We start from the raw sequence: 12,006 nt of genomic DNA on the forward strand, positions 1-12,006 counted from the left end.
ACTATGAACTGTGCCTCTTGGATTCGTGATTCTGAGCGCGCCGGACCAAAATTCTCGGCGGAAATGTGGCACTCGGTGTTAACATGGGTTCATAACAATGGCGATACACACTGTGCAAATTGTATTTCTTAACATCCAACAGAGCCGCAACTACTTCTTGAAGACACGTTTCACTTTCGTGTTATGAACGATTCCTATGAAAGAGGAATCAAGCACAATTTTTTTTTAAACACCAGCACCAACGAGGCTCAGCACAATTTGTGTTGCAACCGTAGGTTGCCCCCACGGTGGCTGCGCCATCAGGAATTTGCTAGGGGCATCTTAAGCTAGCACCACCACTTGTCGTTCACTTTTACGCGTCTTATTCTGCTGGCCTAGCAGGTCAAGCCGAGATAAAAGACTATGCACTATTTCGGGTATGCGCTCTCGGGGTTCTTCCGCCGGAGAAGTTCCCGCCATGTACTTCTCGCATGCACGCTAGCCTGTGTTGTAACACAAAACCTGCATCTAAGCGCAAGAGTGAGCCTATGTCGCAGTGCAGAACTGAGAAGATTAGAGGCGGTGCCCAACTAAACGGAGCAGTGGAAGTGAAAACGCCGAATTTAGCGTAGTCCCACATAAGCCACGATGCTCCTGGCTCGAAGTATGTATGAGCAGCGCAGCTCGGCACTCAGAGCGGCAGCAAACGCAAACAAAGAAACGGCACGTCGCAGAAGTCGACCGCAGCTCATCGTGGAAGCCCCAGACGGCCGCAAAATTCTCGCACGAGGCACCAGCAGCAACAGTAGTGCTACACAGCCAGACGCCTAAAAGCGACGCGGACCGGCGCGGCCCCTCGGGAGGATCATTAACGCCGCTACTAGTAGTACACACAAGACGCGGCGGCGACACAGCAGACGTCGTTGGGCAAGGCGCCGACCGGCACGCGAATTCGGACTCGGGCAAGCGAGAGAATCGCTTCCTGTCTGCGTCGCTATAACTTTCGTAATGACCGCTAACCGACACTTCTAGTTTCGCTCGGTTACGTGTCCCCATCCATCTCTCTTACAGTCCGCTTGTCGAGACACGCACTTGGTTTCTCGTTGTCCTCAAGACTGCTTCGAGGGAAACCACTCCAAGAAAACTACCGGTGTGCATCCAATTATTAGAGAGGCAACTCGCCTCTTCTTTTTTTCTGTTGAAAGCTACTTGTGTCAACTTGCTCAGCCAAAGAAGAAAATTTAACGGCTCGTTTTTCTCTGTTAACACAACCCTAATGAAAAATCGACAGACAATGAAGCCAAGGAAGGTACAGGGGACATCATTTGTAGTCATTTAACTGTATATTGCAGTAATTATGATACAAACGTGAAAAAAAAAATTAAAGTACTTGCCGCCGGCAAGGACCGAACCTGCAACCGTCGGACAACGCGCCCGATGCTCTCGCATTTCTCCTTCCACCGCAGCAGAATTACAGAGCATGGAATAATTATAGCGAGCTTGCACGCGCGAGCACGTCCACTTCGTTTGCCGCTAACTACAAAATACAACGAGGACCTTCACCATTGCCTTTATGCGCATCTCAACTAGCAGCGTGTTTCCTCGCAAAAAGCGACCCGACAACTGTAACAGGCGGTGCCTCGATCGCGTCGTTTTCATTGCTCAAGAAGCGGCGCTGGCGCATTTGCTTCGCATGGTGGAAAAGAAAAGCACGGTAGAGCAACTCTCCTACCTTGGGCGTTCTCGAGCGTTCGTTGGAGCCGGTGCCGTGGTAGCTGCCGTTAAGGTGAATCGGTGAGCTGTAGAGGTCCGAAGAATTGAGCAATCTCACAGACGCCATCGTCAAAAGAGTTCGGATGACGTCAGCAACATAGTAGCCTCAGGGACATCTGCGAAGAAAACGGAATTGGGGCAGGGTCAATCGACAAGTCGGAGTACGATGACAATCGAAGAGCACGTAACAGTGCTATTAGAGTACAACTAAAAACAACCTAAAATGGGTTAAACTAAGAAGCGAAGCACACATGGCGTAAGAAATGAGAAACTTCTCTAGCATGTAACTTCTCTAGCTGTAAAGTTCATGACGCCAGAAGGACTACAGGAGGTGTGGTCGCGTTAGAATGACCTGAAAAAGCGACTGCCACTTTCCGCGACTTCTTATGCGAAAAATAACACCACACCCACGTATAGTTAAGGACGCGCATTTCTCTTGTGACACGTGTATATACTACACACAAAATAATATACGCTATGGCGAACACGGAAGCCATGAAGTGACCATAAGTACGCGCGAGCGCGTTGTTAATAGTTTCGTACTTCGAATTTTTCAGGGGTCTGTCGGTAGTCTATCCCTCTCTCCTACTCACTCGCACACTTCGGTGTCATTAGAGGTAGAGCTCACTCTAAGCTTTTGATTTAACAATTTTTTCTTACAGTGCATTTTTGCTCTTCTGAGGAATGTATCAGCCTTCCGTCTTATCGCGCAATGAAATACGTTCATTTTTGTTCTACGTATGCCTCTCCTCACGATACGGTGTGAGCGAGTTGCAAATGCGTATTCTACAACCATGCCGCCAGAGGCAGTGCGGCCAAGATGCGCCAAGAAGGCTTCGTTCCTGCAGGAGAGGCGACACAAATCAAGAGAGCGGCGGGAAACCGGCGGCCACGGCCGAATGGCGACGCCCTCGGCCTATGGTCTTCAGGGAGGGACAAGAACTGAGACGATACAAAATTTTCAGCCGAAATGAAGCACGAATAAACGAAGAAGCCGTTTAGGCCACCCAAGCACGCGCGTGCAGTCGGGAACAATCCCAACGAGAGAAAGACAATTAACGAAAAAGAAGAAGAAACGCGAAGGATGCGCAGCGAGTTTTCATTTCCACGCGGATATCCCCGGACTTTTAACGACCGGCCTCTCGCAACGAAGCCACGGCGCAACTGGTCGAGAAAGGAGTAAGCAGCCGCCACAGCTGCGAGGCCAGTCGGGAATTCTCTGCTCTTTTTTCTTTTTTTTTTTTTGTCCGAGTTGCAGTGCCACGAAGAACGGAAGCCCGAAAAGAGAAAATAACAGCATAAAAAGGTGTCTCTGAAAGTGGAAGCTGGCACAGCAGTGCCAGTGTTATAGTTGCGGAGAGAAAGCGAAATGTTCTGGCTCAAAATTTCTACAGAACAAGAGAAGATCGGCGAGAATAAGCGTCCTTACGACAAGCTCACCCCTCCTGCCTTCAATGCACTCCTTGCTCCTCGACGAAAAGTCTGCGCGCGCGGGCACTTAATCCAAACGCCAACAAGCGCCGGCGTGACGATTTCGCTGACAGCGGCGTGAGTTTTTTGGGCCGACTGGTAAGGGCGGTCCCAGACAATCGAATGGTTTGTAAGCGCGTGGTTCCTCACTAAAACAAGTAGCGTTGTGGAAGAACGTGTTGCTGGGTAAGTTGGTGTTTGCTAACAGATATATTGCAGCGCTGAAGCACAATCACAAAAAGAAGAAAAACAGGACGATAGCACGGGCGCTATCCTGTAGTCTTGTGTTTCTTCTTTTTGTGATTGTGCTTCAGAGCTACAATATGTCTGTTAGCGTTGTGGAAGTTGCGGTTGATGCAAAGCCGGCCCGAAAGAGCCGCAGAACATTCCGCTCAACGCGCCAGCCGAAGTCACACGCTGTTCTGTCGAGCGTGGCGATGAGACAAACTGTGCAGAAATAGTGCGTGAAGCAGAGGTGGTTGTGTTCATGCCCGCGTCCGTCTGCTACCGAACTACCGAAGGGGCTTTGGATGAGCAACGACGCGAAGCGAACGCCAACTTTGGCGCTGCGCATCTGGAAGAAAACGAGCGAAGCGAAGTTTCCACAGAATCGTTTCATCCTCGCGGCAGTCCCAGCTTGCATAAGGAGATCATAAATACGGGCGTCGGTATGAAACTGAATGCGCAAGTTCTATGAGTGGCTGTTTATTCATGAAAGTATCTTTCTGTCTTCTGCATATGCTATGCGTTCGCACAGCAGACAGAAGGTACATCTAGCCCATCTCCACGTGTGTACATGCTAGCGCTGCAAATGTTACCCAGGAAGAATGTTCCGGATTAAATGTAGAAGAAGAAACGGACAAAATGTATAAAAAGAAATTCGCTTGGCATCAACAGACAGCAAAATAAAGATACAAGCAAACAAAATCGCCTACCTGTGTCTTCTCAGGTCATCTAAGGCACAGGAGAAGCAAATTACCCGTGGCGTATATACGAGTCAGAAAGAGAACATCAGCCGGTACACCGGGCCGATAAAAAGCGACGCGTCCGCCGTGCAGTCTTCACAAACCGCGAGTCTTCGTCGCTTCGTAAGCTTTTATTCCAACCCAGTGATCCTCTTTCTGCACCGCTGCTTCACCGTGAAGACCGTAAATCGGACGTTGTTTACGGAGCAGGGCCACCGCCCGCTGCCAGTCATCGCGCGCTCGTCATATGGGGCACGGGCTGCTCTCGTGAATAAGATAGGATTCGGCCAAAGCGATCCGCCCCGCAAGGCGACACACGCACATAGATGGCGAAATAATAAACAAGGGGAAGAATAAAGAGGGCCACACGGGGCAGACAGTCTCGCCCGGTTAGAGACGGCAGCGAGCAAAACGAAACACGCGAGCGGAGCAGAGAGATGGAGGTTCAACGAACGCGTCAACCGCCGCTCGTGTTTTTGGACGCCGGCCAGCAGAGGGTTAGAGTCACTCTGCCTTCCGGCTTGCCATGACGACGCCGTCTCGGAGAGGCTCGCACGCAATTGCGGCTGTAGGCCACACGACAGAACCTTCAGACGAGGGATCGGCGCTCCGATGACAACCCTGGGAACAACTAGGCAAAAACGAGGGCGCTGCTAAGTATGCGTACGTCATATATTTCGCATAGAGGATCCCAACTGTGGTTTGTGCGTATCTTCACCTTGAGCTTCGACTCCAAGGCTCGCTCTGAATTATCCATACATCATCCGGAAGTGACGCAGGCCTGCATGTTTCTTTTATATAAGAACGTTTACGCCGCCATTCTCTCTTCTACGCGTACGAACGACACAGCCACTAGGTCATCGAATGACGAGTAAATTGCATAGTTGCAGCTATGTCTCGAGTCATTTCGATGAGGATAGTACGGACGTAAAGCAAGTCCAAAAATTTTCAGTACTTCTAAAATTCGCAGCCTAAAGTATGACCCACGCAGCGGATTGCATAGTCGAATTAAGTCCTTGGCGTGAATGCTTACACAACGAAAGGTGAAACCTTCCGGAGTGAATTCAATGAGGGATGCGTTTTCGGCCAACCGTGCACACAATATAATGAACTTCCAAGTATATGTATGAAAAAGTTAATTGTCTCTTCAATATTTTGTTCGTCCAATGTGACGATTTTATACTGTGGACCCACCATAATTATGAAAGGTTTCAACTGCAATAAGATAAAGAACAGGGCGAGTTCATTGGTGCTGACACACCAATCACAGTAAGTGACCAGGGGAGCAGAAGGACCAAGAAGCGTAGAAGTGTGTCCGTTATTTCATAGAATCGATCAGTATAGATACAAACAGAAGTATTCACAGATGTCTCAACAGCTACAGCGGTCGTATTTTCCGTCGACCACTACCCGTGACACTTTCAATGTCGTGTGACGTAACAAACACGCAATGTCACATTGGAGCGAGCGCTGGGCGTCCTGTGCGCTATAACCCATGCAATAAATGCCGGTTAAAAGTGCGTAAACCCGAAAGTGATCGGCCTAGAAAGTGGCCACTGGATCACGTAAATAGTTACTATATTAAATATAAAAAAATAAACTCCCTCTATGTTACTGCGATTTGCGCGATGAATAATCTACGTAACAGAACACATAAGCAGTACGAAATATAAAAGTGTAAGTTATACTGATGAAAGGACACAGCAATAAACGTAAAATCGCCCCGTAACAATTGCCAGATGCACTTGTGTAAGTAAAGGAAGCTGCTTGCACTTCTCCGAATGCCTATATCCCGATTTCCGCACACATCAGCTCACGCACAAGTTACCAGCGCTATATTTTGGAAAAAGCCAAGATTAAAAGCTTAAGCAGCCCATTCCAAGATTTTGGTTGGTAACAACTTTATTGATGGTCCGGCAGAGCTTTCGCCGACTGGGCTTTAGGTCTCCCACGTGGGGACGTCGAGGCTTTGCCTCACCGCCGCCTCGCGGGCCTGCTGGACAGCCCAAAGTTGGTCGCCGAGGCTGGGGCTGCGAAAGGCAGCGGCCCACCGCGGCGAAAGGGTTCCGGAGTTAGCACCTAGCGGGTTTTTGTCACAGTCCCAGAGCATGTGATTTAATGTGGCGACCTCAGTGTGGCAGACCTTGCATATATTTGTCTACCCATATAAATACTCATTCCAAGAGGCTCACTTTTTTTTTTGACAGGTGAAATACTACAACAAAATCGCACCCCCAACGACCACTAATATAGCCTAAAGCGGGACCGAACATAACAAGGTCGTGCTGTTGGAACACAGGCTGTTGCTGTGCGGCGTTCTACCGAACAATGCCGGAGATTCCACCCACGCAAAACACAATAAAGAGGGTGGAAAAAACGAAGAGAATCTGGAAATATGACACTGTCTGAGCGTGGCGAGCACGGCAGCCGGAAATTCTTGGCCACCTTCCAGGCCGAAGGCTGCAGCTCGCAGTTCACTAACCCCACGGTACTACAGGACGAGCCCGGCGCACAGCTACCAGAGACAAAAATTCGCGTTTCGTGAGCTCTTTTCTCGGGGCACGACGAAACAGAGAAGCAGCACTATAATGTACGTACGTCGTAATCAATCAGTGTTGCGTCCTTTTCGTACTGCCGTTCCCCGGGATAACTATGGCTCCGAGACCGTGCTCGGATGTTACACCCCCGTTGTACCTATGTAGCTTGGACAGTGATTAGCCTAATGATAAGAAAGGAGAGGTCAGACGAACGAACGGGCATGCGGCGTACTCCTCAACACACGCCTAAATATACGGTAACTTTAGGCCCGATTCCAGATGTACGCAATATTCGTTACGTGATGTGAGGCGTTTCCTACGAAGGCCATTACCGCGCAAAGAAACGAACGGTCTCGGTACCTGCCCAACGTTTCCGTACAGCAGCCCAGAAACAAAGCCGACCATCGTTTTATTGCGTTTTTTTGCTCGGAAGCTTCGTGAGGTAATCGGCGCGCACCGCAGGCCATTGCGGCTGCAGTCAGCGTTCGCGGGCTTCCATAACTATCGACGGATGGGGGGTGGTAATTAATTTGCGCACGACGACCACGCTGTTCCGCGATGTGGGAACCAGCAGCGCGAAGCAGAGGAGAGCGAGTAGACGCCGGCGTGATCAAAAAGCGCGACCGCTCCTTCTTCGCACGGCGGCGAACTGCTCTCGGAGCGGTCACGATCGACGGCCGCCGGCCAAGAGCCCCGCAGCGCGTCTGCACGCGCCGCCGCCGCGCAGGAGTTGCGAAAGATGGCCGAAAAGTCACGTGCACCAGCGATTACATCAACGGATGGGTCCGGCAGCCACAGAAATTCTGATCACTATAGTGTTCCATCAGCCGCCGACGACACTCGCTACAACGAGCACTGCACTGATGTGACTGCTAGCTCTCTCTCTTGCAAACGAGGATTCACAGTGGTGCCAGTACACGCGAAAGTTGCCAAACGAATGCCAGCCGGTTGTGGTCTAGTTAGCGAAATTACAGAGAAGGCGGCTGTATATAAAGGGTGATTCGAGAAATGTGTCCGAAAATCCTCAAAAATAATAAAAATGCTATATTTGATCGCTGCCTTCGTAATTACTACTTCAGTAGCGACAGTCAAAAAAGAAAAAGAAAAGGCTGTAGTTCAGGGAAACGTGGCAGCTTGAAGAGATGAAAAATTTGTGAACACGAGGTATCGATGGAACCGAGTTTTAGACAAGCGATCTTGTCTTCTTCAAGGCTGCAACTGCAGCCTTGCAGCCTTGAAGAAAAGTCGGCCGCTTGTCGAAACGTCGACTCCAGCGACACCCCGTGCTCACGAATTTTTCATCTGTAGCGGCAGGCATCTTAAGATGACTAGACGCATCAATTACGGCAGTAATTAATGTAATTAAACTAATTAACATATCAAGTAGTGGAGACAGGCTGTCGGGTCAAATGGTAGAAAGGGAGCTATTCATTTCCTGAACACAGTTCCGAAGCCACCTTGAGTCAACACTACAAACCGACAAACACCCCCCCCCCCCCCCCCCGGCCGGGGAAAAAGGAAGAAAAACTTCAGCTGCACGCAACCATTCTCCTTTCACTGGTGACACGGCACAGCTGCGATCTACTAAATAGGTCCGCTTGAGTATGACAGCCACCTTACGCGCTATGACTCATATCTTTCTCTCTGCGAGTCACTTTCGCGGTAGCTGATAACTTACCGCGCCTTTAGGCCCGGCCCCAACTAGTGAAAAGACGTTCACAAGAACGAATCTCTCGGCGTCAACTTCTTTTTATGCCTCGAAGCAGCATCGCCAAACAACGAGGACTTAAAATAGAGGGCTAGTATTACGGGGGTACAGTGCATTTCATTTGGGTTCGTGACAGTTCGCGTTAGACATTGCTAAAGAGATTTTAACGATAACTTAATGTTTTCCCGAATTAACGCAACTCTCAAAGAGTGAAGGAAACGAGGAGATAAGAAAGAGACAGAAGACGGTGGTGGCCCCACTATCGATTATCTCCTCGTTTCCTTCACTAGTTCTGAGTTGCGATACTTCACGATAACGCCATGCAACACTGCGTCGCCCAAACTGCCACGCTTTCACAACTAAGCTGGAGACGTTTGGCAAATGCTCGGACACTGCTGCTGAAAAGCAACCCATTCACTTCCCCGCAGCAGCAATCACTTACGCCACATCGCAACAAGTTAAAGTGAACGAGAAACGAATAGATAGATAGATAATAACTTTATTTAGGTCCTGAAGGAATCCACCCCTGTTTTTTAGGGGAAGGATCGTGGGCAGGGGCGTAGCCAGAAATTTTTTTCGGGGGGGGGGGGGGGGGGGGGGTTCAACCATACTTTATGTATGTTCGTGCGTGCGTTTGTATGTGTGCGTGTATATACGCAAGTAAAACTGAAAAATTTCGGGAGGGGTTGAACCACCCCCCCCAACCCCTCTCCCCCCCCCCCCTGGCTACGCCCCTGATCGTGGGCCACTCACACGTTGGGACGGGGTGTGCTGTGTGTATCCTCGTTTGTATGTCCATATTTTCTAAAATTTTACGCTGGTGTTCTCAAGATCATGTGCAAAACTAGCCCGCCAGTGCCACCCAAGTAAATCTGAAATAGCAGTGACCTTTATTAAATTTCATTCTTCGTTTCTTGTTGTTGTAGTGTAGGACCAACAAGAAACGAAGAATGAAATTTAATAAAGGTCACTGCTATTTCAGATTTACTTGGGTGGCACTGGCGGGCTAGTTTTGCACATGATCTTGAGAACACCAGCGCAATATTTTAGAAAACATGGACAGCAAGGATACACACAACACAGGCGCATATCAGCGCATGTGTTATGTGTATCCTTGTTTGTCGATGTTTTCTAAAACTTCGCGCTGGTGTTCTCAATATCAGATTTACTTGGCGTCCGCAAAATATTTCCGGAATCGACGGCAACACTTAGTTCGATTACATGTTTCATTTCAAGCACTACACGAATACTGCGAATGCACAAAATAGACACGTGGCACAGCCGTGATATTAAAAAATTCAAAGGCATAGGGTGGAGACGGCTGATTCGAACTAGGGGTAATTGGTACAGCACTGCGAGTCGACCTTGACAATATTTGCGCGAAAACACAGGGACAGAGAAGAGCAACACAAGGACGAGCGCTTTCTAACAACTTGTTTATTTTTTCGAAAACATTTGCTTAAAGGGCCTTTCACCACCCAGCGTTCAAAGACGAGGGAGTGGTTTCGTCCCCGCCTTCGCTACCCTTCCTACAGACCATATCTCCCCCTCGCCCCTTATTTCTTAAAAGTACGTGTACCGTTCAACACTAAGCGTTCATCCTATCAAGATTTCGCGCTTGTCGGCTCCACGCTGTTAACTCCATTTGCGCAGTCGCAAACACAGAAAATGAAGTGAAATCAGTTGAATTGCGCACGATAGTCATTGGAGGCAAGGATGGGTGGCTGCACTGCAGGAGATAATTCACATCTGATATTTCGCGTATATGGACCAATCGAAAGTATGCACTATATAGACGTCACGGGAATCACTGTTCTGCGTCACGAAGTGCGCCAGAAATACAAGAAACGCCAGGAGAGACTATATTGCTCTCGTTTGTTGCATTTTCAAAGGCTGGTGAGGGGCCCTTTAAAGGGACACTAAAGAGAAACAATGAATCGGCCTAGATCGATAAATTGTGCTCTGAGAACTCTAATCTCGTTAATTTCGTCATCATAGGTTTGTTAATAGAGGAGAAAATCAAGTTCAAAGTTTCATTTTTAAATTTCACGCCGAAATCTCCCCGCGTGACGTCACGGATTTCAAAGTGTATTTATCGCATTTTGACGCCACTGGCTCAACAAAATTACCCCAACCTTGGCATGTTAAGTCTATGACCCCCTCAGAGGACAATGTACTTCAATTTTACCTATTAGGAACTACGAGTATCTAGTAGGCGCCGTCAAAACATGTGACGTCACGGCGAAAGATGCGGAAACTTCAAGGTGGCGTCGCAACCCCCATTTTCTTTTTGCGCGTTTTCTCGCCTACTATGTCCAATTGTTTCTGCGTTGCCCACAGTATATTGTACAACGACTATCCCTTTGCTACGCGCTCAACAAGTTGGATGGCCGACCTTTGTCGGAGGAAAGAATTCTACGCCATCGACAACACGCAACGTCGCAGAAGAAGGCCGAGCAAGCGCTACTGCGCTTCTTGCGATCGACTGGCCTTTTTGAACGACTGTAACCAGAACGCCCTTCCTGCGTGTGTTGTTTTTTATCCTGCGAGTGTGTATGTGCGTTTCTTTTTTTCTCTCTCTCTCCCTCTCTCCCCCTAGACCCCCTTTCTTGCCCATATTTCCCCTCCCAAGTGCTGGGTAGCAAACCAGATGCTAATATCTGGTTAACCTCCAGGCCTTCATTTTTTCATCTCTCTCTCTCTCTCTCTCTCTCTCTCTCTCTCTTACTAAGCGTCTTCTCGCAGCAAGCGTCGTGTTTTTGGTATCGCGAAAGAGTATTTTACTATTATGAGAAAAATCGTTTTGCTCTTTAGTGTCCCTTCAAGAACCCACAGATATGTGCGCTCCAGATAACAGAATTTCATCAATAGCGCGCATGCCTCTGATAGCAGTGCAGTGCAGTGAACTTCATAAAGATTCGACAATGTTTCTTTAATAATAATATCTGGGGCTGAACGTCCCAGAACCACGATTTGATTATGAGAGACGCCGTAGTGGAGGGCTCCGGAAATTTCAACCACCTGGGGTTCTTCAACGTGCACCTAAATCTAAGTACACGGGCCTCGAACATTTTCGCCTCCATCGAAAATGCAGACAATGTTTCTTTGAAGCGCTCCAACGTTCAGGCTAGCCGCACGACAGCGTGAATGATATGGTGTTTCCGCGTGGCCGCTGGAGATTCAGGAAGGAAGTGTCGCGACTACTTTTCAAGTTCTCAAACGTTACAGACCTCGCATGTGACTGGTGATGAGTGACACTTATCCATCGGGTACGGTGTGGTGATATGGGGGCCCGGCACAGCACCGTATACGGGATAGCTCAACGGCCACTGGCATATGCGTTGTTGCGCCGCGCTGCGTGCGTTCTCGGTAGCCTGCCGCGCTTCGTTTAAAAAAAAAAATTGACCTATTTTCAACATAACCTCAAAGGAGGAAACCGAGAGGGGCATTCGCCTACAAATCTCGCAAGGCTCGATCCGCTGGCAACCTACGACATTCTCCTTCTCCTCTTGATCGCATGCCCTATGGATACGAAGAAAGGAGCGAAATTTCTTTTTCAAGCAACGGGAATGTT

The 12,006-nt window shown here is 48.9% G+C and overlaps 1 protein-coding gene across 3 annotated transcripts in view; it reads right to left on the reverse strand.

Annotated features, from left to right (window-relative positions):
* Positions 1-12,006, reverse strand: part of LOC119393209 (pleckstrin homology-like domain family B member 1) — a 440,721-nt gene that overhangs the window by 356,739 nt on the left and 71,976 nt on the right. For all 3 annotated transcript variants that reach the window (XM_037660064.2, XM_049416141.1, XM_049416140.1), the window contains exon 2: positions 1,712-1,868. In XM_037660064.2, coding sequence (XP_037515992.1) covers positions 1,712-1,819 — 108 coding nt within the window. In that variant the 5' untranslated portion in view covers positions 1,820-1,868. The remainder of the gene's footprint in view (positions 1-1,711; positions 1,869-12,006) is intronic.

Source organism: Rhipicephalus sanguineus, chromosome 5, assembly GCF_013339695.2.
Source record: "Rhipicephalus sanguineus isolate Rsan-2018 chromosome 5, BIME_Rsan_1.4, whole genome shotgun sequence".
Lineage (NCBI taxonomy): Eukaryota > Metazoa > Arthropoda > Arachnida > Ixodida > Ixodidae > Rhipicephalus > Rhipicephalus sanguineus.